Below are 26,438 nucleotides of genomic sequence, written 5' to 3'. Positions count from 1 at the left end.
GTGTAGGGCTGTAGGTGGTGTGGGCTGTAGGTGGTGTGGGTGGTGTGGGCTGTAGGTGGCGTGGGGCTGTAGGTGGTGTGGGCTGTAGGTGGTGTGGGTGGTGTGGGCTGTAGGTGGTGTGGGCTGTAGGTGGTGTGGGTGGTGTGGGCTGTGGGTGGTGTGGGCTGTAGGTAGTGTGGGTGGTGTAGGGCTGTAGGTGGTGTGGGCTGTAGGTGGTGTGGGCTGTAGGTGGTGTGGGGCTGTAGATGGTGTGGGGCTGTAGGTGGTGTGGGTAGTGTGGGTGGTGTAGGGCTGTAGGTGGTTGGGCGGTGTGGGTGGTGTAGGGCTGTAGGTGGTGTGGGCTGTAGGTGGTGTGGGGCTGTAGGTGGTGTGGGCTGTAGGTGGTGTGGGCGGTGTGGGTGGTGTAGGGCTGTAGGTGGTGTGGGCTGTAGGTGGTGTGGGCTGTAGGTGGTGTGGGTGGTGTGGGCTGTAGGTGGCGTGGGGCTGTAGGTGGTGTGGGCTGTGGGTGGTGTGGGGTTGTAGATGGTGTGGGGCTGTAGGTGGTGTGGGTGGTGTGAGCTGTAGGTGGTGTGGGCTTTAGGTGGTGTGGGCTGTAGGTGGTGTGGGCTGTAGGTGGTGTGGGCTGTAGGTGGTGTGGGTGGTGTGGGCTGTGGGTGGTGTGGGGCTGTAGGTGGTGTGGGCTGTAGGTGGTATGGGCTTTAGGTGGTGTGGGTGGTGTGGGTGGTGTGGGCTGTAGGTGGTGTGGGCTGTAGGTGGTGTGGGTGGTGTGGGCTGTGGGTGGTGTGGGCTGTAGGTGGTGTGGGCTGTAGGTGGTGTGGGCTGTAGGTGGTGTGGGCTGTAGGTGGTGTGGGTGGTGTGGGCTGTAGGTGGCGTGGGGCTGTAGGTGGTGTGGGCTGTGGGTGGTGTGGGTAGTGTGGGTGGTGTAGGGCTGTAGGTGGTGTGGGCTGTAGGTGGTGTCAGCCGGGGATGTCCCAGGGGGAGATCAGGAGAGCTGCTGCAGGCCTGTCATCAGTCTCCCCTTCCCCGGGGCCCACTTAGCACCAGGGCCCAGCGCCGCGGGTGGGCGGAGGAGGCGCTTTGGGGACAAAGGGAGCGAGAGGAGAAACCAGAAAAACGGACGGGAAGGCACAACAAAAAGCAGGGGCACGACTGCGCCCGTCCCGTCTCCGCCGGGGTGGCCTCCAGGCCTGAGCAGGGCGGCATGCGGGGGTGCACCCCGGCCCGCCCAGCGCGCCCCCGCACAGACCCCCCAGCACAGACCCCGGCCCGGCCCAGCAGGTGGAGCGGCGGGGACACGTGGCCTTTGATTGATCAGCGCCCGGGCCGCCTGGCCCCGCCCCCAGAGCCGGGAAAGGGGCGTGGCCTCAGGAGAGCGCGCTCCCGGCTGGAACCGCGAGACCCCGCTCGGGCAGGGCGCGCGTTGCCAGGGCGACGGCGGCTGAGTGCGCAGGCCCAGTACGACCACGCCCCGCCGCCGCCGCCGCCCGCCGCCGCCGCCGCCGCCGCGCCTTCCCCTTTAAGCCCCGGCCGGTCGCGACGCTGCTTCATGAATGGAGCCCACGTGACCAAACATCATGTGACGTCTGTGGAGCGGCGGCGGCGGCGGCGGCGGCGGCGGATCCCGAGCCTGGTCCGGCCCGGCCTTCCCAGCGCGCTCGGCCCGGCCCGCGCAGGCGGCCAGCCCCATCCCGGGCGCGGAGCCCCCGCGCGGCCCTCCCCACGCAGCCTCGGAGCGCCCGCCGCCCCCGCCCCGGCCTCGGCCCGCCCGGCCCGCAGTGTGGAGGGTGAGTGCGCTGCGGCCCGGCCGGCGGGCCGGGGGCGGGGGCGGGGGCGGCCGGGGGCTCCGGGCCGGGGTGCAGCCGGCGGGACCGCGGCTCCTCCCGGCGGGCCCAGACGGCGCTGGCCGGGCGCCCCCGGCCCCGGGTCTGCCCTGCTCCCCGATGGCGCCCGTGCCTCGATTTCCCCGCCGGGCGCTGCTGGCCCTGCGCGCGGGGGGCGGGGGCCGGCGAGGGCGGCGGGCGGGGCGGCGCGGCTGGCTCCGGGGGGCCGGGGGCCCCGGAGGGAGGGCGGCCGGGGTGGCGGGAGCAAAGGGTGGGTCCAGGGGGGCGCCCGGGCCGGCGCAGCAGCGGGCCGCCTGGGTCGGGGCTGCTGATTCATCAGGTGTCTGGGCGCCTCCCCGGGCGCCGTGGCCCCTGGCGGCCGGGGAGGCGGCGCGGGGGGCGCGGGGCGACCCCGGTCGCGCCGGGCCGGCTCCTCGCGCCGCCCGAGCCCGCGGGCGGCTGCTGAGTCATCAGCATGAGGTCACCGCTCCGCCGGGGGTCCGCGCGGCCGGGCCTCGGCGGCCGGGCACGAGGCGGCGGCGCGAGGCCGTGGGAACGGGCCGGGCCGGGCCGGGCGCCGCCCTCAGCCCGGACGGAGGTTCCAGGGGCGGCGGGGGACGGGGCAGCGGACGCGAAGCCCCTGGCCTGTCCTCCCGCTGCGGGCGCTCCGCTCCGGCCCCGCCGGCCCGGCCCGGACAGTTCCCCGAACTGGGAACTAGTTCTCCGCGGAAGGGGCGGGGCCGGCGGCGGGAGCGGCTTTCCCGCCCGCCGAGGGTCTGGGCGCGGCCGTTCGCCCGGCGGGAGGCGAGGGCCGTGGGGACCTGAGAGCCGGAGAGGCCGCGGGAGGGGCCGCCCGGGGGCGGGAGGAGGGAGGGTGGGGTCCGGCGGGGAGGGAGCCCGGGGCTCCGGGCAGAGCGGGCAGAGGACACCTTGTACCGAGGCCCGCTGGCCGCGGACGGGACAGTTGGCAGCAGGTGCAGCTCTACCAGGAAATTGCAAATGAGAGGAAGCAGCGGGCCGTAGACATTGGGGACCAAGGTGTTTGGTGAGCAGGTCCTGCCCCCCTTTGCAGCTGGGCCTCTGGGGGGAGGCTGCAGGTGGAGGGCGCTTTCGGGGCTCAGCAGGGGGCTGGGGGGCAAGCAGGCAGTTCCCCATCACCCCAGCGCCGTCCCCCGGAGCTCCGGGCTCCGCGTGGTGCAGGTGAGCAGGGATGTGGCCCTGGTGGGTGGGGAGGGTTGGGGAGTGACAGCTCGAGGGCGGGGTGTCCCGGGCACCTCGCCCAGGTGTGTGGGTAGTTCCTGGCCTCCCAGGGTGCAGGGGTGTTTTGTCTGGACCAGCGCAGAGGACCCTTCTGGCCCAGGGGTTCGGGTCTGCAGAGATTTGCCCCCCACCAGCACACACACACAGGGTGGGGCAAAAGGAGGTTTACTGCTTTGAGTCCGTGAAACCTGGAGTTTATTCTTGCACTGTTTGTTAATTGCATTGTTTTCCACACGAACAACTGTAAACCTGCTTCTGCCCCACCCTGTACACACACACACACACACACACACACACACACACACGGGCCCGGGGCTTAGAGATGCCAGGTGTTTTCAAACACTTCAGCTGATCTTTTGGCTGTAATTGTATGCCCTGGGAGGGGTATTTCTTTCCTTCCTTTTGTTTGTTCATGTCTTTATTGATTTTTACTTTTAGAGAGAGAGGAAGGACGAGGGGTCTGAGAAAAACATCAGTGAGAGAGATGCATCATCCATTGGCTGCCTCCTGCATGACCGGGAATCAAATAGGCGACCTCTTGGTTCCTAGGTCACCGTTCAGCTACTGAGCCACACTGGAGGAGGACTTTTTTTTTAAGGCTTCTCAGTTACTTATGCTTCCGTGGAAGTTTTACTTTTCTCAGAGTGGCGTTTAGGGGCTGAGGGCGCGGGGAGGGAGGCAGGACTGGGCTGGGGTCCAGGCCCGCCCCGGAGGCTTGGCCCCGGGTTTGCCAGCCTGGAGGAGGAGCGGGAGCCGGCTGTCTTCTCGCCTCGTGTCCTTGGCCTGGAGTCTGGGCCGAGGGGAAGAGCTGGCTACCTGCATCTCTGCCCTTCCTGACGGACTCTGGGCCGCGGGAGGTCCCAGGTGCTGGGGCAGCTGAGGGCCACCGAGTGGACTCTGCCCTGGGGGCGTGAAGGAAGGAGGATGGCCGGAGGGTGGGGCAGCCTAGCTTCCAGAGGTGCCCTGAGCCCTCACCTGTGCCCGGCCAGGCTGTCTGCCCCGTCTGTGTGTGTGTGTGTGTGTCCGTGTGTCCCTGTGTCCTCAGGGGGGCGGGGGCCGGCCGGGAGGCCCAGCCCTGGCTTCAGAGGCCTGCCCCTCCCCCGAGCTCCCCTCACACCTTTGATGAGGAGGCTGCTGGCGGCACTAGTGCTGAGTTCAGGCCTTCTGCGGAGGTGAAATCTGTCGAGGAGGCACTTTTCCTGTGATCTCTTCAGGAAGTCACCGCTGTGCTCAGCATTGGGGCGTGGGGGCGCGGGGGCGCGGGGGCGGGACAGGCTGGTGCCAAGGCTTTTCCTTCGGGGCGGGACCCGGAGCAGCGTCCCTGCAGCCCAACTCCTGCTGCGGGAGGGCCCGGCCCCGTGGGCATGGCTCCTCGCCCCTGGCCTCCTGGTGCCGGGCTGGCTGGGGTGGGCCTGCCGTGGAGCCCACTTGTGCCTCCACCTCCCCAGCCGGCACTTCAGCTCCCCGTGAGGGTGAGAAGCCCACTCCCGCCCCCCAGGAGGCAGACGGGTCTGTTGGTCTGTCTCACCCTGCAGCCATCACCTCCCGCATCTAACCCGGAAAGCGGAGCTCAGAGGGGGGCCCGGGGGTGGGGGGGAGACAGCCAGTCTGCTGGCGGCCGGCCCAGCCAGGAGGTGCAGGACGAGGCGTGCAGAATTGCTCGTGGCTGGGCTTTGGGAAGCAGGAAGGGAGGTGGGGTGTGGGGAAGGGGTCTAGCACCTGTGTGCCCTGCCCTGTGGGTGCTGACGCCGGGCAGGAGGCTGAGAGTGGCCCCCCGGATGGCTCACCGCGGGGGCTCTTGTGAAACACCCTGGACAGGGAGGGCCGGGCACACGCTGCTGCAACCCAAACCCACAGGATGGTTACTCCATCTGCCGCGCCCGCCTGCCGCCTGAGGTGGGAGCTCCCCGAAGCTTGGACAGCCACTTAGGGCTCCAGAGTGAGCCGTCAGGATCGGGAGCCCCTCGCCCTCCCCTCTGCCCAGCCCCGTGGGGATGACCCGCTGAGCCTTCGTGGGAGCGGGGCGGCGTCCCAGGCCCACGCAGGTCTGTGCTGCAGAGGCTGGCCCCGCCCACGTGCAGGGCTCCTGGCTCCGGCCCTCGCCCTCACCTGCTGTCGGCCGCCGGCCTTTCTGGTCCCGGCAGCTCTGCTCTGGCGGCAGGCCCCCTGGGGCTGTGCTGGCTGGCGGCCTGGGGAGTGCCAGGCGGTGAGGGAGCAAGGGAAGTGCTGAGTCAGCATGACTCGCCAGGAACAGCCGCTCTGGGGTGACACGGGTTATTTTTAAAGCTCTGGGCTTCCTTCTAGGCCGGCCCCTCGACCCTCGGATCTCTCCCCGGCCCTTTCCTCGCCTCTGCCCCCCTCCCTGCCCTTCAGTCCCCCTTTCCCCTGGGCCCTCCTGGCCTCCTCTGGCTTCCTAGGGGCAGGCAGACGGGGAGCAGCCCTGCTCAGGGCCAAAGGTCGATCTTTGGGGCCAGGTACTGGGGACTGGGCAGGTGGGGGCAAGGATGGGGGTGCCCAGGGTCCTGACCCTCCGCCCCCTGTCCCGCAGAGTGCCTGCTCGCTGCGCCCCCGGGTTATGACGACCCCCAATAAAGGAAGCAAGGCCTTGAAGGTAAGCGGGCAGGCGGGCGCGTCCCGGGCTGGGGTGGCGCCGGGCCGGTGGCTCGGGGCCCTGACCGGTGCGCTGTGCCCCAGGTGAAGCGGGAGCCTGGTGAGAATGGCACCAGCCTGACGGACGAGGAGCTGGTGACCATGTCGGTGCGGGAGCTGAACCAGCACCTGCGGGGCCTGTCCAAGGAGGAGATCGTGCAGCTGAAGCAGCGGCGGCGCACGCTCAAGAACCGCGGCTACGCCGCCAGCTGCCGCGTGAAGCGGGTGACGCAGAAGGAGGAGCTGGAGAAGCAGAAGGCGGAGCTGCAGCAGGAGGTGGAGAAGCTGGCCTCGGAGAACGCCAGCATGAAGCTGGAGCTCGACGCCCTGCGCTCCAAGTACGAGGCCCTGCAGACCTTCGCCAGGACCGTGGCCCGCGGCCCCGTGGCGCCCGCCCGGGGCCCCCTGGCCGCCAGCCTGGGGCCCCTCGTCCCCGGCAAAGTGGCCGCCACCAGCGTCATCACCATAGTCAAGTCCAAGACGGACGCCCGGTCGTAGGGGCGCACGCTGGCCCCGGCGGGTCTGGGAGGGGCCGTGAGGCACGCGGCACATAAGCAGCCCTGTCCCCCTCCCCGCTCCCCGTCCTACCTCCTCCCTCCCCTGCGAAGCACAGCCCGCACCCCGGCGGGCGCCGGCCGGGCCCTCGGTCTCGTGTTGTCAGCGTGTGTCTGTGTGTTGGGATTGGTCAGTTCAGCGGTGCCGTGGGGTGGCCCCTGCCCCTTTGTACCAAGGCCAAGGGGGTGACCCGGAGGCGGCCCTTTGGGAGCAGAGAGGAGCGAGCGAGCTGTGGGACTCGGCGTCCCTGTGCAGGCAGGGCTCCAGGGCAGGAGGCTGCTCTGCCTCCAGTGGCCCGGGCCCTGACGGCTGTGGGCCGGCGGGGGGCTGGGCATTCCCTCAGATGGACTCTGCTCCTCGGAGCGGGGCGTCCTGAGGGCTCCCGGCAGGGGGCGCCGTGTAGCTGTGGGCCAGGGGCCTGGGCATGCTCGCCTGACGCCTTGCACTGACCAAGACCAAATCACTGGCCGTGAGCGTGCGTGAGGTGTGTCCCGTGCCCCGCGATGGTCCGCGTCGCTGTTTACATGGCCTGTCGGTGTGGTTACCCAGCCCTTTATTTAAGAGAGAAGTTCCTTTTACGAAGTTATTAAATTATATGTTTAAGAGCTAAAGAAAAGGAAAAAAGAGAGCTGCAGAGTATTTATAAAACTGTCTTTTTACAAAAAAAAAAAAAAAAAAAAAAAAAAAAGCAAGGACATTGGACCCTGTAAATGGGAAAGGGAAGAAAGTATAATAGGAACTTGGCTAGTTTAAAAAAAATTAAAAAAAAAAAAGCCCTTTCTTGTAAACTTACAGACAAGTCTTTGTGGCTGTTGGAGTTTAGTTTTTATATACACAGAGTTATCAGATGTTATTTATAAAACTTAGTTTAAAAAAGAAAAAAGAAAAAAAAACACACGAAGCCGCGAGCGACACAGGCGCCCCGACGTCCTCCTTGCTGACTTTGGCGATTGCACCGAAAGTGACTTATCCGCCGCGCCCCGCTTCCGGCCGCGTCCTCCGTGCCTGGTGAGGTCTTGTGCAGCGTCTGTGCTGGTGCTTCTGGTGACCTTTGACCTGTGGTGTCACTTGTGTCTGTTTTCCTGTATTTGTTTTGGATTTGGTTGTATTTTGCTCTGGCTTGCCGGGCAGGGGCTGGGGTGCGGGTGCCGGGCTGGGACCCGCTTCAGCAGTTTGGGGGGGTGTCTGCCCACCAGCCCAGCCTCTCCAGCTTCCCCGCCTGCCCCCTGGCTTCTAGGAGGTCCCAACCCTGCTGTCCTCGGCTTCGCATGTGTGTCAGGTTTGGGCAGGTGAGATGGGAGTTACTCTGGGCCCCCCGCTGCTCCCGGGCCCCCGCCTCTGGCCCTGGGTGGGGCTTTGCAGATCTCGCTGCTGCCCCCCCCCCCCCCCCCCCCGCCATCTTCCTCCTGGTGTCCAGTCAGCCGCCTCGGCTGGGGCCACTCAGGGGCTCCCTTTTCCCAGAACCGTCTGTGCTGCGGGGCGGTGCTTCCAGGCAGAACCAGGTGGTTTTGGGGGCCCACCTGGGGCGGCTCCTCCTGCCTGCGGGTCTCCACCTGTGTCAGACAAGGGCTAGTCTCCTGGGCCAGGGCCTGTCCTCTCCCCGAACACGCTGGCAGCTTTCGGCCTCGGGCCTTCTTCCGCCTGCTTTGGGGTCTGTCTTCCAGGGATCCGATGCTCGGCCGTGGAGGTGCTTCTCGGGCTGAGCCGCCTCCCCGTCCCGGCCACGCGGCCGAGGCAGCCAGTCTCCGGATTCGGCGTGAGAGCTCGTGGGCTCCCGCGGGGGCTGTCTGTGGTGTCTGCCCCCGAGGCTCGGGCCGTCTCTGTGGGCCTTGGCCTGTTCCCGGGGTGCTGGCTGGCTGCTCTGGGCCCTGGATCCCGAAAGAGCACGGTAGTGCGGCCTGATGGGGACAGGGCGTACTGGCGGCTTCTGTCCCGGCGGCTGCTCAGAGGCCGTCCTGGTCGTGCCGCTCAGCCTGCCGTGGAGATACTGACCGTTGGCTCCAGCCGCTATGGCCTCCTCTCCAGGCTGCCTGTCTGGCAGGGTCCCTGCGACAGGTGGCGGTGGCATCGCGTCGCAGCAGTCAGTCCCTAGAGAGAGGTGCTGCCCGCCCTGGGGTGGGAGGGACAGCGTCCATGTGACGGACAGCTCCCCTGTCCTGGCCGGGAGCGGGTGTCTGTGCCCCTCTGCCGGGCTGTGCCTGGAGGGGGAGGGCAGAGGTGGTGAGGAGGGTGAGAGTGGGTGGTGCTGAGCGGAAACGGCAGGTCGTGGGTCTGGTCTGCAGAAGCTTCTGGAGTTGGTGAGGCCGTGTCCCTGGCAGGGTTTTGGGTTGGAAGCAGCTGCCCCTTGGGTTTGGGGAGCATCCAGTTCTCGTCATGCCAGCCCTGCAGGGGCCCCTCCACTCTCCTCTCCCCTTGGCTTCTTCCCAGTAGTTCTGTGTCCACCTGTGACTGGTGTGTCTGATCCCTGTTCCTTATTCTTCCCCCGTGACTGTGCTGTGTTCCCTCTCTCTCCTGACACAGTGAATCGAGGGCTTTGGCCAGAGCCAAGAATCCCAATCGTGTCCACTAAGTAAACCATGCTGTGCCCCTCCCCTCCCCGACTCCGCCCGCACCCCAACATGGACGCTCAATTTCAGAGCAGAACCTGTGGGCTCGGGTCAGCTCCCGCCCAGGCCCAGCTGCTGCTCCAGCTGGCACTGCCCTTTGTACAGGTGGGAAGACACGGCTGCCCCGGGTGGCAGCTGCGAGGTGTGCTGGTTCCTGGTGGGGTCAGTGCCCAGCCCCGCGGCTCAGGCTGCTGGGGCCCCAGGACGGGTCGAGCCCATCTGGTCTCCAGCTCCGAGTTGGCTTGTTGGCCAGGGCTCCCTCCACAGCGGGGCAGCCTGAACCACAGCCTCCAGCACCATTTCCGCCCTGGGATCTTGTAAGTTACTTTTTTGGGCTGTGGTTTAGTGAAAGGAACCAACACATTAACGATTTTTTCCCCTCAGAAGCCACGGAATAATTCTTTTTGGCGCGTTTTTGCCTTCCTGTTGGCTGTCTGGTTTGGGAACAGATGGGGAGACGGGTGTGCCCGTGGGACAGGGCCTGGCCCGTGTCCTGGGCGTGTGCTGTCCCTGTCGGCCCGGACGCACGGCGGCACCGCCCTGGAGCAGCAGCCTCGGTACGGGGGTGCCCCCCGAGCTGAGCAGCCCGGCCCCCCCTCCCCGCCCCCTGCTCTGCGCGCCCCGCAAGCCTTTAACCAAACGGAGCGGGTGCAGCGCTCCTCCGGACCTTCGGGCCCCAGGACAAGGGCTGCCCGGTGGGCCCCGCTCTCCCTCGGTCCACCGCCCGCCGCGGAGGCCGCCGCCGGGAGGGGTGCAGGGGCCCCGGGGCCCGCCCGCCCCGCGCAGTATTTATTGTAAGTTATTGTCCCGGGGGCGCGGGCCGGGCGCAGGTATTTATTGCTGTACATAGTGTATGTTTGTGACATATGAGTTTTCTTTATTTTGTATATGACCAATAAACGCCTTTTAAAGAGCCGCAGGTGCTTCCTTGGGGGCTGCGGGCGGGGGGCGGGGTCGGAAGGGCGGGTCTCGCGCATGCGGTGCGCGGGGCCTGCCGGGAGGCGGAAGCGGAAGCGCGCGTCCCGGAGCGATGGCAGCCGGGGGTCCGAGCCGCTCGGAACGCAAAGCCGCGGAGCGGGTGCGGCGGCTGCGGGAGGAGCAGCAGCGGGAGCGCCTCCGCCAGGTACGCGCCCCGCGCCCCGCCCCGCGCCCTCGCCGCGCGCCCGCCCCGCGCCCTCACCGCCCGCCGCGCCCGCAGGTGTCGCGCATCCTGAGGAAGGAGGCGGCCGAGCGCAGCGCGGAGGAGGGCCGGCTGCTGGCGGAGAGCGAGGACCTGGTGACCGAGCTGCAAGGCCGGAGCCGGCGGCGCGAAGGCCTGAAGCGGCGGCAGGAGGAGGCGAGTCCCGCGGCGCCCCGCCCGCCGCCGCCGCCGGCCCGGCTCCTGGGGGATGGATGGGGCGGCGGCGGGCGGGAGGGCTGACCGCCTGCCTGGGTCCCGGCAGGTGTGCGACGACCCCGAGGAGCTGCGGAGGAAGGTGCGGGAGCTGGCGGGCGCCGTGCGCGGCGCCAAGCACCTGGTGGTCTACACGGGCGCGGGCATCAGCACGGTAGGCGCGAGGCGGACGCCGCGCACCTGGCGGGCCCCGGGCCCCGGGAAGCTCGCGCGGCTGGGACGGGCGGTCCGGGGCGCCCCCTTTTGGGCGTCTGACCCACGGACAGAGTACAGGACTCCATTCGCCAAAAATTCTCTTTACAAGCGGCGCTGAGGTCCTTTTGTCTTAGAGAAGCTCGCAGTGGCTGCGTTTGGGACTTCGCTCGTAGGTGAGCACGTTTACAGGCTTGAAGCCTGTGTTATGCCCAGTTAGAGACAAGGAAGGGACGGAAAAGCGGACGTAACAGCTTTAGCACCGGCGGGCACCTCATTTAAAGGTGAGGAGGTCAGGGCGCTGACCCAGGGGCCTGAGGGAGTGCTAAGCCCACATCTGTGTCCTGGCCCCCCACCCGCTGTCCTTCTGAGTGTCAGGGAGGTGAGTGCAAAGCAAGGCAGTGCGAATCGGGGTGCACCAGGTGAGGCCGGAGAGCGCTGGGTTTTGAAAGCTTCCCTGGGCTGGGGAATATGCGTGACTGGCTTTGACAGGGAGGGTGGCCCATGTTTGCCTGATTGAGGGGAGTTTGCGTGTGTCCTACGAGGAGGCCCAGCAGAGGGCACACCCAGGCTTTCCGCCCGGAAGGGAACGCACATGACATCGGAAGGCGCGGAGGCGAATGCCTGTCCGTGGAGCCAGCCGGGTGAGGGCCTGGCTTGGGGCAGGAGGAGGCCCGGGCCCAGCCCTGAGGATGGGTGAGGCTTTATGGGGAAGAGGCGAGCAGCACTCCCAGCAGGATGAGTGCAGGGCCCCTCCGAAGGAAGGCGTCTGCTGCATCGACCTCGACCACTCACCCGCCAGCAGGCTGGCCGCGGCCCTGCACCCCCCATGTGCAGGAGGTCATTTTGAAGCGGTCACGTGACACCCCTTCTTAAGGAGCCCCGAGCGGCTGCCCGAAGCCTCCTGCGCTTCTCCGTGTGCTCTGAGCGGGACTGTCGGGGAGCGTTCCACTCCTCCACGGAGTCAGAGCTGCCGATTGGACGTGAGCAGGAAGGAGACAGGGCTCCCCGGAAGCCAGATTGTTCAGCCTGAGGGCCCCAGGGCCCCTGGATCCTGGCGCCTGCTCTCCCTGGCTCTCCCTGGCTCCTTTCCCTGGCCTGGGGATTGGGAAATTCAGTAGGTTTTGATCTCACCTGGAGAGGCTTGCAGTCTTGGTGGAGGGAGGGCAGCAAGTACTTACCAGGCTGGGACAGGGGAGGGGTCCCACTTAGTGGTTCACCTTCCTTCTGCGCCGGCTAGCACCGGGCACAGGAGCCTGACCAGCTCCCCCTCAGGCTGGCGGACAGTGTGGCTGCAGAGCCAGGCTGGAGGACCAGGTGGCAGCGGGCCCAGCTAGGGAAGGACATGAGATCCACCGCCCCTGGGCTCCGGCGGGCAGACGAGGGTCCCCCGTGGGCTGAGTGCAGGGCCGGCCTGGGACGAGAGGGGAGAGACATTGCTTCCTGCTCCGGGGCCGTCGGTGCCTCAGTGGTGCCTGCTCACAGGCTCGTCTTCCTCCTGAACACACAGGCTGCCTCCATCCCAGACTACCGGGGTCCGAACGGGGTGTGGACACTGCTGCGGAAAGGGAGGCACGTGAGGTAAGCGCCCGCACAGCCCCCCCGGGCGGAGCGGGGCAGCGGGAGCCTGACGCCCGCCTCCCTCTCCCCCGCAGCCCCGCCGACCTGAGTGAGGCGGAGCCCACCCTCACCCACATGAGCATCGCCCGCCTGCACGAGCAGAAGCTGGTAAGCGCCCTGCGTGGCTGGCCGTGCACCTGCCGTGCCTCGGCGTGGGCCCACCAACTGGCGTGGCCTCCTGGCTGAGCTCTCAGCCTCCCGCTTCCTCTGCAAGGGAAAGGGGTGCAGACGCTGACCTCCAGGCTGCCCCAGAGCTGTTCGGGGGGCCTCCTGCATCCTGCTGGTACCAGCTGCTGCCCCTGGTTTGGGGGCTCGGCCGCCCAGCACAGGAGGGCTGCCCCGCCGGGCTGCCCCGCCTCCTCCGAGCACCGCCCTGTGCCCGCAGGTGCAGCACGTGGTGTCGCAGAACTGCGACGGTCTCCACCTGCGGAGTGGGCTGCCGCGCTCGGCCATCTCCGAGCTCCACGGCAACATGTACATCGAGGTGAGCGGCCCCTCGGGCGGGGGCGGGGGCGGGGGCTCGGGGGGACAGCGCCCCACTCACGTGCCCTCCCTCCTCAGGTCTGCACGGCCTGCACTCCCAACCGGGAGTACGTGCGGGTGTTTGACGTGACGGAGCGCACCGCCCTGCACCGGCACCAGACCGGCCGGGCCTGCCACAAGTGCGGGGCGCCGCTCCGCGACACCATCGTGCACTTTGGGGAGAGGGGCACCCTGGGGCAGCCTCTGAACTGGGAGGCGGCCACCCAGGCGGCCAGCACAGCAGACACGATCCTGTGTTTGGGCTCCAGCTTAAAGGTACACAGACGGGAGCGGGGGGTGGGGTGGGGTGGGGGTGCAGGGAGGACCTGCTGGCAGCTGGCCGGCGCGGCACAGAGCCCAGCTCCCTATAGCCCGTCCCTGGTGTGTGTGTGGTCTGTCTGTCGTCCATCCGTCCCCACAGGTTCTGAAGAAGTATCCACGCCTCTGGTGCATGACCAAGCCCCCCAGCCGGCGGCCCAAGCTCTACATTGTGAACCTGCAGGTACCTCGCTGCCCAGAGGCACGTCCTTCATCCGCGGGGCGTCCCCCGTGCGCCCTGGGGGGCTAGCCGAGAGGACCCAGGCTGCTGACCTCACTGCCTCCCCCTTCCGTCCCCAGTGGACCCCAAAGGACGACTGGGCCGCCCTGAAGCTCCACGGGAAGTGTGATGACGTCATGAAGCTCCTCATGGACGAGCTGGGCCTGGAGATCCCCTCCTACAGCAGGTGAGGGGTGCGCGGAGTCCCTGCCCTGTGTGGATGGGTGTCTGTCCTCTCGAGCCGAGCGTGGAGGAAGTCTGAGGCGTTGCCAGCTGTCTGAGGCGTGCCTGCGGTGTGGTGGCTCTGCAGGGGCCAGCCCCGGTTCCTGGCTGTGGGGACTCCTGTGGGGAGAGGGCGTAGACGGGGTGTGTCTGGATGCTCCCCCTGACCTCAGGCCCAGAGGGGAGGCCCCGTCACAGGCTGGGCGCCCTCAGGGCCCTCGGTGTGGGGAGCGTAAATACAGAGCGTGTGATGATTTAGACGTGTGTGTGTGGAGTAAAAAGTTTACACTTTCTCTCTCTGTGAATTTCCAGGGTCTTATAGGGGAAATCAGTAACTTCTTTTAATCAAAGGGTTCAAGAATTAAGGATCCCTCACCTTCTGGGCCTGGCAATTCTTGTATGTTATGTGTGTGGTGTTCTGTGATGTGGGCCTATCGTGTTCTGTACTTTTTTTTTTTTTTTACATTAACTTAGCTCATTTTCCTTATCAGTGCTTATCTGTATCTTACGTTTATAATATGTGGTTCTACATCTCAGACACATGACCTCACCCGGGAGCCCGTAGGCCACACCTCCCTAGTCAGCTGGCCTTCCCACCTGTCAGTCTGGGAAGGGGGAGAGGGTCTGGTCCCCCTGCCCCCTGGCCTCGCCGTGAGAGGAAGGGCCCAGAGCTGCCAGTGACTCATCCTTGCTGGGATGCCTGCCTCCACCTGAGCTGCCGTGCCTGCCGTAGCCAAGGACGCGCTCTGCGGAGGCTGGGGCTGCCCCTCTAGCTCAGGAACGGTGGGGCCACCTCCACCAAAGCTGCCACAGCTAGGACGGGGCGGGCGCAGGGTCCCTCAGTCAGGTTCCTGTCCCGGGGCAGGTTGTGACCAGGCGGCTTCAGGTCACACCGGACCCAGCTCTCCCTTTTCGGCAGGTGGCAGGATCCCATCTTCTCCCTGGCGACTCCCCTGCGGGCTGGCGAGGAGGGCAGCCACAGCCGGAAGTCACTGCGCCGGAGTCTGGAGGAGCCCTTGCCCGGTGACCAGGGGGCACCTCTCAGCCCGGCCCCTGTCCGGGGTGGCTGGTTTGGCAGGGGCTGCGCCAAAGGCACCAAGAGGAGGAGAGTGACATAACCTGGTGCTCCACTGGGAACAGCAACCGGCACTTTGCAGATGGCTGGACCTCGGGTCCGGGCCGCTGGCACCCAGAAGGCTGGGACTGCCCCACGGGTCCAGGGAGAGCGCTCGGGGGTGGGGGACGTGGTCACGGCGACATGCTTAGCCATTTGTCCTGGTGGGGAGCCCCGTGGCCCTGCTGTGCTTGTCCTGCCTGCCCCCCCGCACCCCCCACCGGAGGGCCTGGGTGCTGACAAGTGGCCCATCCAGTCTGACTCAGAGGTGGCCGCCACGCCTTCCTGTGAGCAGAGCTCCAGGTACCTCTCACCTGGCCAGCCAAGGGGAAGCACTTGCTGCCTTGCCGCCTCCTCCAGGCCAGTCTCAGGGGCCTCCACCCTATTTCTACTTCTTACTAAAGATGCTGACTTTATAGTAAACCTTTATCTGTATTGGTTTGCGGCCGAGGGCTGGTTTTGAACCTTAGCTCTCAGCAGACCTCTTTGTTGCTAATAAACTTCTCTGCACTGTTGTCCCAGCGTCGCTGTGAGGCGCCAGGCCCCGCGGGGCTCCTCGGCGGGGCGGGGCGGGGCGGGAGGCACTCCAGGTGGCTCTGCCCCGCGCCCTAAGCCAGGTGCGAGCCCAGGGACGGCGCGCGTGCGCCATTGGCTGCAGGCAGGGGTGGGCGTGGCCGTGTTCTGGAGGCGCAGCCCATTGGCCGCGAGCGGAAGGGCAGGGCTCGGTTAATCGGAGGCCGCTCGTGCTCGCCATTGGCCGCGTGAGACAGGTGGGGCGGGGCCCAGGGGCGGGGCGGCGCTCCCCATTGGTCGCCCGTGGCGGCTGAGTCCCGTGTGACGGCGCGTGCGCAGGGCGGGGCGGCGGCGGCCGCTCGGAGTTTGGGGTCCGTCCGTGCCGCGCCGCAGCCGGTGACATGATCCGCAACGGGCACGGGTTGGCGGGCGGCGCCGAGCCGCCGGGCCCGGGGGCCCGGGCCGCCGTGCGGGTGTGGTGTGACGGCTGGTGAGCGCGGCGGCGGGCGTTGGCGGGCGGGGCGGGGGGGCTGCGCTGTTGCCCGAGGCGCGTCTTGAGCCGCGCTCGCCCGGGGCCTCGGGCGGCCTTTACGGCGGGGAGGGCGGCCGGCGGCGGACGCGGGCTGCGGCTCCCGGATGGAGGGCGCCCGGGACCCGGGCCGCCCCCGCACGGCAGCGGGCGAGCGGGTCCGGGACGCAGGCGGGCGCTGGCCCGGCCCGGGGACCGGCTCCCGGAGAAGCGCCTCCCGGAGGAAGGGGCGCCTTCCCCGCGATCGGCAGCGGCTGCGCACCGACCCGGCCGCGGCCCAGGGGGGCCGCCGTGGCGCAGGTCGCGCGCTTCCGATCTGGTGGCTTTAGTCCGTTCAGGGCCGCCTTCCCGGGGTCTGTGCCAGGCTCCCCGACGTGCCCTGCGCAGGACCAGAGGGGTCGCCCGGGTGTCTGGGCAGCGTCAGCGCGGGAACAGTGGGACCCAAGACCCCCACCCCCACCCCCCGTGCAGCCCGTGGGTCCTCTGGGAGCCGCACAGCAGAGCAGGGTGATGTTTGGGGCTCAGTTGGTAGCCTGCCACCCACGAAGCTTCCTCAAACCTGAGCTGATGGAAGCAGAGGGGGAAACACCCCCTTGGCGGCCGGCCACCTGCACCTGAGTCACCTTGGGGCCGGGGAGTGTGGCTGTGTGTCTGTGGACTCTGACCTTGGCCCTGGCTGGGCCAGGTGCTTGCCCCAGCAGGTCACAGCCGCAGGGCTGCAGTGACAGGACCCGCCGGGGCCCAGGGCCTCCAGTGGGGATGGGGTCCCGGCCCCAGTGCCCCCGGTTTGGACTGCCCTCTTCCCTTACTCCAGGGCCAGAGCCCTGTGACCCCCAGGCCGGTGTGGTGAGAGGGGGGTGACAGGTGGCGGAGGTGGAGGCAGGGTCAGCCCGGAGGCTGGGACCCTCTGGAGGGTGCCGCCAGGCAGTGTGGCCGCCCCAGCACACCGAGCAGGTGGGACCTGGCCGGACAGCGGCTGCCATCTGTGGCCTTCAGCCGAGGGCACTCTTAGCCAGGCCGCATTGAGGCTAAAAGCTCTGGAACCAGGTGCCAGGGAGGAAGTGTTGGCCTCCTGGTGGCTCACAGGTTTCCAAATCAGGCGGCTGCCCCGCTCACTGGTCAGACTTTGCTTCCTGTTGGCCCCAGAGACTGGCCACCTGTCAGGGTGGTAGGGAGGTTAGCTCACCTCTCATTCTACAGCCGAATGAGGTGCTGTGAATGTGGGAGGGGCAGAGCTGTGCGTGTGCCCTCAGTCCTCAGGACCTGCAGGTCTGCCCTTACCCCGGGCCCGGCTGGCAGAGCCGAGCACCCTCCCCTCCGAGCTCAGCCTCCGCCGGCCCTGGGAGCAGCTCCCGGCGGCCAGCCTGTGCCGTCACCGCCTACGGGCCGCCCGGCCTCACCGCCCGCCCTCTCCACAGCTACGACATGGTGCACTACGGCCACTCGAACCAGCTGCGCCAGGCTCGGGCCATGGGGGACTACCTCATCGTGGGCGTGCACACCGATGGTGAGGGGCTGTGCCCACCTCCCCCCACTCGCCAGGGGCCCCAGCATCCTGGGATCCTGGTGGGGGCGGGGCCCTGAGTGGTGTGGCCCAGGAGGACGGTGTGGCCGCTCGGGGTGGTCGGTGGCCTCCGTGTCACCTCCTGCCTCCCCTTTTCTGGCCCTAGAGGAGATCTCCAAGCACAAGGGGCCCCCTGTCTTCACGCAGGAGGAGCGGTACAAGATGGTGAAGGCCATCAAGTGGGTGGACGAGGTGGTGCCGGCGGCCCCCTACGTCACCACGCTGGAGACGCTGGACAAGTTCCGCTGCGACTTCTGCGTCCACGGCAGTGAGTGGCAGGCGGGGGCGCAGCCTGAGCCCAGGCCTCGGGCAGCCGGGACGGGCTGTGCCCTGAGGCGCTTGAGGCTGTGGGTTAACACCTGTTCCGTGTGCCTGTCACCTTAGATGACATTACCCTAACTGTAGACGGCCGGGACACCTACGAGGAGGTGAAGCAGGCAGGGAGGTACAGGTGAGCCCGACAGGCCGCTCCCGGTGGCGGGGGTGTGCGGCCACGGCTGTGTCCCCCGGTCGTGGTGGGATGGGGGCTGCACTGCAGAGCGGCCAGTTCTCTCTCACCCAGAGCCTCAGGGAAACGCTGCCTGCATGGCGCCGCCGGGAGGCGTGGCCCAGAGCTCCGCCCACTCGTTGCCTCTGTCCCCAGAGAGTGCAAGCGCACCCAGGGCGTGTCCACCACGGACCTCGTGGGCCGCATGCTGCTGATGACCAAGGCCCATCACAGCGGCCAGGTGAGGCGGGTGGGACCTCCGAGGGCCCTCACCAGGCACCTGGCTGGGGGAGGCGCAGCCGCCTGCATTCCTGAGCTCCAGGCTGTGGCTTCAGTGTCCTGGGCGTGGCCTCATCTGGAGGGGCCGGCCCAACCCTCCCCGTTCCTTGCAGGAGATGTCCTCGGAGTACCGGGCGTACGCAGACAGCTTCGGCAAGGTGAGTGCTGCCGGAGCCACGGCCACCACCGGCTCCCTGCCTCCGGGCGCTGACCAGGTACTGACCAGCACTGCCTGGAGGAGCAAGGACGGCCCACCGAGGCCTCTGACCTGGCGGCCTGGCCCTCTCTCCCTCTCCAGCCCCCTCACCTGCCGCCTGCCAGGGAGATGCTTTTCTCAGAAGGTTCCTCCAGGTGACCAGCGGTGGCCTGAGGTGCCGTGTCGCAGGCCCCCCTCCTAGACCTAGGTGGTGGCGGCTGCAATGCCTGCTGTGGCCACGGGGCGGAGCCACAGTCCCACCAACCACAGGGCCCCTGTCCAGCCCAGCCGTGTCCCAGGCACTGGCCAGCCCTACGTGCCCCTGCCTGAGACACCTGCCCGCAAACAGCACCTGAGCCCGTGGGCACTGGCGGCTGGGCTGGGTTTAGTCCTGACCCGGAGCCCCACGCCTGCGGCCTCCATGCCACACCGGTGCCTCCCAGCAGGCGGCAGGCATGGCAGCCACCGGGCTCAGCGAGGGGACAGGCGAGGCCGTCCGCGGCCGCTGTGGCTGACCACGCCTCCTCTCGCTTGCAGTGCCCGGGGGGGCGGAACCCCTGGACCGGGGTGTCCCAGTTCCTGCAGACGTCCCGGAAGATCATCCAGTTTGCCTCCGGGAAGGAGCCGCAGCCGGGGGAGACCATCATCTACGTGGCGGGCGCCTTCGACCTGTTCCGTATCCTCCGCTGCCCACCTGCCCTGGAGGGCCTCTGACCTCCCGCCCCGGAGGCCTCCAACCTCCCACCATGGGGGCCTCCTGACCTCCCGCCCCGGAGGCCTCCAACCTCCCACCATGGGGGCCTCCGACCTCCCGCCCGGGGGCCTCCTGACCTCCCGCCATGGGGGCCTCCAACCTCCCGCCATGGGGACCTCCTGACCTCCCGCCCCGGGGGCCTCCGACCTCCCGCCATGGGGGCCTCCGACCTCCCGCCCTGGGGGCCTCCTGACCTCCCGCCATGGGGGCCTCTGACCTCCCGCCCGGGGGCCTCCGACCTCCCACCATGGGGGCCTCCGACCTCCCGCCATGGGGACCTCCGACCTCCCGCCATGGGGACCTCCTGACCTCCCGCCATGGGGGCCTCCGACCTCCCGCCATGGGGACCTCCGACCTCCCGCCATGGGGGCCTCCTGACCTCCCGCCCCGGAGGCCTCCTGACCTCCCGCCATGGGGGCCTCCAACCTCCCGCCATGGGGACCTCCTGACCTCCCGCCATGGGGGCCTCCGACCTCCCGCCATGGGGACCTCCTGACCTCCCGCCATGGGGGCCTCCGACCTCCCGCCCGGGGGCAGCTCGGGGCACGGGGGGGGGGGGGGGGGGGGCGTGGGAGGGTAGCGGCCTGTCTTCACTTGTTCCTGAACGGGGCACAGACATAGGGCACGTGGACTTCCTGGCGAAGGCACACGGCCTGGCAGAGAGGCCCTACGTCATCGCCGGCCTGCACTTCGACCAGGTCACAGCCCGGGAGCCGTCGTGGGGAGCCTTGAGGGGGGCTCGGTAGCCCATGGGGAGCGAGGCCCCAGCTGCTGACGGAGGCAGAGGAGACGAGCTGAGCTGGGGCCTCGGGCAGGGCGGTGTGCGGGGCCCTCCCCACGCCAGGCGGTCCCCACCGGGGTCGCTGGCAGGGGCCTGCTGACCGCCCCTCTGGCCTTAGGAGGTCAACCACTACAAGGGCAAGAACTACCCCATCATGAACCTGCACGAGCGGACCCTGAGCGTGCTGGCGTGCCGGGTGAGCGCGGGCGGGGCGGGCGGGGCAGGCCTGGCGGCGGGGACGAGGCCCGGCGGGGCCCGGGGTCCTCGCTAACAGCGGTGCGTCCCCACAGTACGTGTCAGAGGTGGTGATCGGGGCCCCCTACGCGGTCACCGCCGAGCTCCTGGACCACTTCAAGGTGCGGCCCCCAGCGGCGGGCGGGGAGCTGGGCTGGGTGGGGCAGGCGCCCTGTGGGTGGTCCCGGGAGGGCTCTCTGACCGGCCCCTCTGCAGGTGGACCTGGTGTGTCACGGGAAGACGGAAATCGTGCCTGACAAGGACGGCTCCGACCCGTACCAGGTGGGCACGCGGCCGGGCGCCTGCTGCTGGGGCTGGTGGGACCACTGCCCCCCGGGCCTCACAGGAGCAAGTGTCCCCCTCACCTCCCCCGTCCCCGCCCTTCAGGAGCCCAAGAAAAGGGGCATCTTCCGTCAGATCGACAGCGGGAGCAACCTCACCACGGACCTCATTGTCCAGCGCATCATCAAGAACCGGTGAGGCCCCGCGTTGGGGAAGCGGAGCCCGAGGCCGGGCTGCCCCATACTCACGGCCCCGCCCCCGCGCCCGCCCCAGGCTGGAGTATGAGGCCCGGAACCAGAAGAAGGAGGCCAAGGAGCTGGCCTTCCTGGAGGCCGTGAAGCAGCAGGAGGAGCTGCCCGAGAGAGGGAGCCACGTCGCCTTCTGAGGGAGGACGTCCCAGGAGCCTGGCTGGCCCCCCTGTCCTGCTTCCTGCCTCCCAGCGGGCTCGCGTGTTCTCAGCTGCAGCCCCGACCAGCGGCCCTGAAGGGCCGGTGAGGACGTTCCTGCCTTCCCCTCCCTGAATGGCGCCCCTCAGACCCTCCGTTAGGCTGCACGGAGGGAGGGCCAGCACCGCGGAGGGCCAGCTTCCCTCCACCCGGCTGCACTGCTGGGCCCCGTCCGCCCCCCGGAGGCTGCAGACAGCCATGCTTCCTGGCGCCCAGCTCGGCGAGTCCACTTCAGGGACAAGGACCTGAGGGGCTGCACTTGTCTGGGTGCAGGCCGGCCGCTTCTGCACGGCGCCTCCGCCCTCACTGCCCTGGTGTCCTGAGCGACTCCCGGCCGCCTCCTGCTCCCCCACTCTCCTCGCCTCTGTGCCTAATGTGCAACCAAATAAACCTGGTGGGCGGTGCTCTGTGTCAGCTGTCGGCCCTGCTCCCACCACCGCCCAGAGGGCAGCAGCAGGCAGCGGGGCAGCTGTGACCTGGCAAACAGACCCCTCTGGCTGGAGCGCCTGTCCCAGCGGGAAGGCGGGAAGCTGGGCCCGGGTCCGGGCAGCCAGGACCAGGCGGAAGCCCTGGGAGCTGCAGGCCCTCCAGGCGTCGGCGGTGGTAGCCATGTCCGTGACTCCAGAGCCAAGCAGGTTGGCAGGGAGCCCGAGAACAGGTGCCAGAGGCAGTGCCCGCAGGGAAGTGAGCCAGGCCCGGGGGGTACCAGGTGGGGTGCCAGCTCTGGCCCAGCCGGTGACATTGGCCATTAGGCTGTCAGGAGCCCCTCCTCCCACGCCTGCTTCCGGACATCCTGGTCACACCCGTGTCCCGGGACAGCAGCCGTTGCCAAGGCCCCATAGGGGGTTCTGGGCCGGGCACTGGGCTGGGTTCAGTGGAGCCGACCATCCCAGGGCCTCCTTTCCTGTGAGCACATCAATGGGGCAGGAGGTGGTGCCAGACTCGGGACAGGAGCCCCTCCCAGTGAACTGCCCTGTCTGCTCACCCCGGGAATGACAGGCCCACGGCAACCACGCCCACTAGGCAGAGGGTGTTACCCCGGGACACTGAGAAGGGTGGAAGGAGTCCCTGTCAAAGGCTCCCACAGCCCCTGGGAACCCAGGCTCCACCCAGAAGCTGCCTCCACAGGAGCCTCCCACGGGCTGTCGCCCTGACACCTGACACAGCCTGACGTGGGACACGTCCCTGGGCTGGGGGCACAGCGAGGAGGTGGGGACAGGATGGAGACGGAGCGCCAGCACCTGCCTGGCCAGGCCCCCCAAACCAGCTCGGCTTACCAGTGAGAAGCTGCCTGAGCCCCAGGCCCCTGACCCGTGGCTCCTTCGCCTCCCCACGGGCAGGAACAGCCCCCAGGGCCTCGGGGGCCACCAGGCCCGCTCCTGCCCCTCTTCCGGCTGATGCTGCGCTCCTCTGCCTCCCAGGTAGTGACTCAGGGCCCAGCGGCACCCAGAGGTGTTTATTCATGAGAATGTTCACACCCACAGGCAGGGAACAGGAGCAGAGGGGTTCAATGAGACTCGCTGGGTAAAGGTGTCCGCCGGCCGGTTGGGGTCCGCGGAGGGGGGGGCGGGCCTCCAGCGGCCGGGCCCTCACTCCTTGAACTTCCACTCCTGGCGGCACATGGGGCAATGCTGCTGCGCCTGCTGTGCGTTGAGCCACTTGAGGATGCAGTGCATGTGGAAGCAGTGGGAGCACTGGCCCCACACCAGCGGGCAGTCGTCGCCCGGCACCTTGCCTGCAGGGACAAGAGCGCGGTCACAAAGGCAGGCAGCAGCAGGCGGGACCGGCCGGGACCACAGGGAGAAGACAACTGCAGGAGTCACCCCTGATTCTGAGGGACACACACCCCCCCCCCGTGTGAGCCCCACCCAGGGAGAGCGGCTGGGGGGCATCAGTGGCAGGAGGAGCCCTGGCCTGGCCCACAGCCCCCACCGCTGGCCTATCAGCAGGCACTGCAGCGTGGCCACCCGACCTGCAACAGGACTGTCTCAGCGCAGCGGGAGCTGGGCCTCTTTCTTAAAAAAAAAAAATTAATTTTTTATTGACTTGAGAGAGGAAGGGAGAGGGAGAGAGAGAGAAACATCAATGAGACAGAATCAGAGACAGGCTGCTTGCATGCCCCACACTGGGGATGGAGCCCAAAACCTGGGCCTGCGCCTGGGCCCTGACGGATTCAAACCCTGACCTCCTGGTTCATAGGTTGCTGGGTCTTGGGTCTTTTGTTGATAGTTGACACCAGCTGCTGCTTGTTTGCTGCTTGTTTGTGAGATTTTAGCAAAGTCTGAAGCCTGAGCCAGGACATGCCATTCATTTGGAAAAGCAGCTACAAACAGCTTGGGTGAGACTGCCTATGGGATGGTTTTGGGGCTCAGGGAATCCCCAAGACAGAGCAAGTAGTGTGCTGAGGTTCAATCACTGAGCCCTGCCAGCCAGGCAACCTTTTAAAATAATTTCCTCTAACAATACCACTTGCTTCCTGAAGCTTTTATGACACAACCAGAAAACTATACACTTAGAAAACACAAAATTATACACCTCACTCCCTGCCTGTGCCAGGAGCCCACTGCATGGGACACCCCCACACCCAGGGCCTTTCAGGTGCCTTACAAACAGGAGGAGAGCAGGAGCAGCCGGCCCACTGCTGGGTCCCGGGAGCCCACAGGCAGAGGCAGTCTCCCAGGGCTGCCAGCGTCCGATGGCGACCTCCTCAGTAAGAACTCAGTCACGGGACTCTCACTCAGAGCTGCTGGGCCGCGGAGCGGACTCGGCCTCAGGTGCTCTGGGTTCCCACACGGACTCCCATTGCGCGAGAGAAACCCACTTAGTCTCACAGGAAGCACCTGAGCTTGTCAGATGCCCCACACAGCCCAGCTGGCTCCCTCAGCAACCACCGGCAGCCCACCGGTCAGACCAATGCTCCCCTGCCCGCAGCTGGCAGGGTCCACAGACACCCAGCTCCGGGCCAGCTGGGATGGTGCTCGCTGGGCTCTGCAGGCCCTGGTGCCATCTTGAACACAGGCTCACTCACCCACCAACCTCACCCCAGGGCAGTGCCACCAAAAAGACGTTTGAAGACTTCTTTCCAGAATGTACAATCCGTTGCTTAGAAAGTTGCAAGAGCCGAAACCGGTTCGGCTCAGTGGCAGACTGAAAGGTCCCAGGTTCGATTCCGGTCAAGGGCATGTACATTGGTTGCAGGCACATTCCCGGTAGGGGGTGTGCAAGAGGCAGCTGGTCGATGTTTCTCTCGACGTCTCTAGCTCTCTATCCCTCTCTCCTCCTCTCTGTAAAAAATAAAAATATTTAAAAAAGAAAGTTGCAAAAGCTCCTCAGCTCCCTGGCCTGTGAGCCCTTGGCAACAATTTAAATGAGTTAAAAGCTTTGCAGACGCCGGTGACCTGCCACAGCTAACCTGGCCGAGTTCTTGGACATCCCGTGGGGGGTGAGCCCTCGGGCCGTGTCTCCTTCGAGCTGTTTGCAGACCAAGTTCCAAAGACAGCAGGAAACCCCGTGCTCTGAGCACCGGGTGGAGAGGATTTAGTTACAAAGATTCCTGCTTTCACAGTTATTCCGGGGCTTACGTGCCACGGTGGTGACTCCACATGCCATAATGGCACAGGAGGCAAGTCCACCCATGGGGAGAAGTTTGCGGACGAGAACTTCATCCTGAAACACACAGGCCCTGGCATGCTGTCTTTGACACAAATGGCTCCCAGTGTTTCATCGCTCTGCCAACCTGAGCGGTGGGATGGCAAGCACGCGGTCTTCGGCCAGGAGACGGGAGGCATGGATGTTGTGAGGGCCACAGAGCAATCTGGGTGCAGGAATGGCAAGACCAGCAAGAAGATGGCCATTGCTGACGGTGGACAACTCTAATGAACCTGACTGTTTTATCTTCACCACCAGACCATTCCTTCTGTAGCTCAGGAGAGCACCCCTTCACCCCAATTTGCTTGGAATGCTCCATCATCTCTGTGCTCTTGCCAGTTTATTGGGTTCCATCATTTCCTTTCTCCTTACCAGTCTAGCTGGGTTGCAGAGTTAAATTTATGATTATGCAATAAAAACTAGGCAGTTATCTGTCTAAATAAATAAATAAAATGGATTAAAAAACACTCAGTAAAGCCAATCAATGGCTACCTCCGGCTCTGCCCACCCGGGTGATCGGATCTGGACGGATTAGCTCCTGGTGATAAGATTTCCCCCCAAAGCAGATGAGATTAAGCCTGGAACAAAATAGCATTTGCTCATCGATGTTTCTTTTTTTCTCTTCTTTCTTTCTTTTTCTTTTTGCTCATCAATGTTTCTAACTCTCTATCCCTCTCCCTTCCTCTATGTAAAAAATCAACAAAATATATTTAAAAATAAAATAGCGTTTGCACTAACATTCCACCGAGGTTTGCATTTCACTGTGAGAAGCTAAGTCCTGTCGCTATTCTGGGCACTCAGCCCCACAGAAAAGGCCTGGTCACTGCAGGGCGGGGGGGAGGCCTCAGCCCCCCGCCTTTTCCTCAGGGCACCCGGCCCATGGCCGAGTCCTCCCCTGGCTTCTGCTCTGTGTTCCCTTGGGTCTGACGAAAAACTCAACCCACCGCAGCAAACGTCTGCTTTGGACCTAAATAGACAGCAAAATATTTCTACTTGGCAGAACAGGCAGGAAACAAGGGACCACAAAGGAGAAATCCAGTGAAACCTGATGGTCAGCAAATCACTCACACACACACCAGCTTCCTAAAGGGTCGGAGGTCAGAGAGAGAGAAAGAGGCTGCTCCAGACCAAGCAGCTAAAAAGACAAAAAGATCAAACAGGCAGCGGGCAGGGCGGCGGGCGCATCGGAACCGGGGGAAGCGCAGGGGTGAGGGGCCAGTTTATCAACCACTTTGAACCGCGTCCCCCATCCAGGAGGCCCAGCCGAGCTTCCTCACGGCCCCTCCGTCCGGGGGGATGTGTCTCCTTACAAAACTCCTTTTCTGGCCCATTGTTTTCAAAGAATTCAACCCCGCTCTTTGCCCCACATGTGCCCCAGCCCGGACCCCTCACAAAACGATGGCGTCCTGACCCACGTTCGGACCCAAACCTCCGACCTTCCTTCTGCCAGCTTTTCTCCAGGGGAGGGACCCCAGAGCCCAGAGATACCCCAGAACCCAGAGCCCAGAGGGACCCCAGAGCCCAGAAGGACCTCAGAGCCCAGAGCCCAGGGGGACCCCAGAGGGACCCCAGAGCCCAGGGCAGACGCCGGGGCGGGGGCACTCACAGTCCGGGCAGCAGCCGTTGAAGGCCATCCTGCAGATGCCGCAGTTCTCATCGTTGGCCACCCAGAGCCAAGTGGCCACGCCGTTCCAGCACTTAATCTTCACCTTCATGGCGGCGGGGCCTGCGGGCGAGGAGAGCGCGCTGCGGCCGAGGCTGCGGGGCGACCCCGCCGCGAGGGGCCGGGGCCGGGGTCGCCGCGGGAACCCGGGCGCCGCAGAGCTCGGACCGCACTCGGGCCCGTGCGGAGGCCGCCGAGGGGCCGAGCTGCCGCCACCAGCCGGGCCTCCGGGGCCGCGGACAGACAGGGACCCACCGCGCCCCGCCCAGAGCTCACCCAGGAAGCCGCCAGGGGCTGGGGTCGGCCGAGGGGAAGGGCGGGGAGCCGGCCCCGCCCCGCCCCGCCCCGCCCCGCCCCCGGGAGGCTTTAAACCGCGCGCAGCGCCGCCCGCCTACAGTTGCTTCGCCGGCTCCGCGCGGGAAGGTCTGAAAGGAGCGCGCTCGCAGCCCGGCAGCTCTCAGTCCCGCCCGCCCAGCCCCGACTCCTGCGCGCACGCGCCACCCCGCCCCTCGCTGCGCCCGCAACCAATCACCGACCGCGTAGGGGACGCCGCGCCGGAAGTGACGTGCCG

General features: G+C 66.6%; 4 protein-coding genes across 12 annotated transcripts; 3 read left to right on the top strand and 1 right to left on the bottom strand.

The window, feature by feature from the left end:
- Positions 1-1,570: 1,570 nt before the first annotated feature.
- On the top strand, positions 1,571-6,896 carry MAFG (MAF bZIP transcription factor G). 4 transcript variants are annotated; one of them, XM_036412367.2, is made up of 3 exons: positions 1,571-1,780; positions 5,629-5,691; positions 5,775-6,896. In XM_036412367.2, exons 2-3 carry the CDS (start codon positions 5,656-5,658, stop codon positions 6,225-6,227), a joined length of 489 nt encoding a protein of 162 aa, XP_036268260.1. In that variant the 5' UTR covers positions 1,571-1,780; positions 5,629-5,655; the 3' UTR covers positions 6,228-6,896. The 4 variants fall into 4 exon arrangements, with proteins under 4 accessions (XP_036268260.1, XP_036268258.1, XP_036268259.1 ...); XM_036412365.2 differs by having other exon boundaries at positions 1,571-1,784; XM_036412366.2 differs by lacking the exon at positions 1,571-1,780 and adding an exon at positions 2,698-2,865.
- ANAPC11 (anaphase promoting complex subunit 11) lies at positions 1,794-26,341 on the bottom strand. Of its 3 annotated transcripts, none has more exons than XM_045572332.1 (3): positions 25,811-26,137; positions 22,128-22,291; positions 1,794-1,836 (listed from the first exon to the last, which is right to left on the bottom strand). In XM_045572332.1, the coding sequence occupies exons 1-2, from the start codon at positions 25,917-25,919 to the stop codon at positions 22,146-22,148; spliced, it is 255 nt and encodes an 84-aa protein (XP_045428288.1). In that variant the 5' UTR covers positions 25,920-26,137; the 3' UTR covers positions 1,794-1,836; positions 22,128-22,145. The 3 variants fall into 3 exon arrangements, with proteins under 3 accessions (XP_045428288.1, XP_036268293.1, XP_045428289.1); XM_036412400.2 differs by lacking the exon at positions 1,794-1,836 and adding an exon at positions 26,263-26,341 and having other exon boundaries at positions 21,998-22,291; positions 25,811-25,930; XM_045572333.1 differs by lacking the exon at positions 1,794-1,836 and adding an exon at positions 26,144-26,211 and having other exon boundaries at positions 21,998-22,291; positions 25,811-25,930.
- Positions 9,861-15,005, top strand: SIRT7 (sirtuin 7). Of its 2 annotated transcripts, XR_004983435.2 has the most exons (11): positions 9,861-10,013; positions 10,089-10,226; positions 10,333-10,437; positions 11,986-12,056; positions 12,131-12,203; positions 12,481-12,579; positions 12,657-12,893; positions 13,039-13,119; positions 13,236-13,342; positions 13,690-13,774; positions 14,297-14,473. XR_004983435.2 is itself a non-coding variant. In XM_036412312.2 (10 exons), exons 1-10 carry the CDS (start codon positions 9,921-9,923, stop codon positions 14,493-14,495), a joined length of 1,203 nt encoding a protein of 400 aa, XP_036268205.1. In that variant the 5' UTR covers positions 9,861-9,920; the 3' UTR covers positions 14,496-15,005. The 2 variants fall into 2 exon arrangements, 1 of the variants encoding a protein (XP_036268205.1); XM_036412312.2 differs by lacking the exon at positions 13,690-13,774 and having other exon boundaries at positions 14,297-15,005.
- On the top strand, positions 15,330-20,679 carry PCYT2 (phosphate cytidylyltransferase 2, ethanolamine). 3 transcript variants are annotated; one of them, XM_045572284.1, is made up of 14 exons: positions 15,330-15,494; positions 16,952-17,040; positions 17,204-17,365; positions 17,503-17,548; positions 17,741-17,825; positions 17,977-18,021; positions 18,162-18,212; positions 18,594-18,735; positions 19,429-19,511; positions 19,713-19,790; positions 19,885-19,950; positions 20,045-20,110; positions 20,216-20,304; positions 20,384-20,679. In XM_045572284.1, exons 1-14 carry the CDS (start codon positions 15,406-15,408, stop codon positions 20,493-20,495), a joined length of 1,203 nt encoding a protein of 400 aa, XP_045428240.1. In that variant the 5' UTR covers positions 15,330-15,405; the 3' UTR covers positions 20,496-20,679. The 3 variants fall into 3 exon arrangements, with proteins under 3 accessions (XP_045428240.1, XP_036268203.1, XP_036268204.1); XM_036412310.2 differs by having other exon boundaries at positions 15,332-15,494; positions 17,482-17,548; positions 20,384-20,676; XM_036412311.2 differs by lacking the exon at positions 18,162-18,212 and having other exon boundaries at positions 15,333-15,494; positions 17,482-17,548; positions 18,597-18,735; positions 20,384-20,674.
- Positions 26,342-26,438: the final 97 nt, after the last annotated feature.

The sequence above is a fragment of the Pipistrellus kuhlii genome, unplaced genomic scaffold (genome assembly GCF_014108245.1).
Source record: "Pipistrellus kuhlii isolate mPipKuh1 unplaced genomic scaffold, mPipKuh1.p scaffold_m20_p_44, whole genome shotgun sequence".
Lineage (NCBI taxonomy): Eukaryota > Metazoa > Chordata > Mammalia > Chiroptera > Vespertilionidae > Pipistrellus > Pipistrellus kuhlii.
Note: the sequence above shows the minus strand (reverse complement) of the source record. Positions and strands in the feature narration are given on the sequence as shown.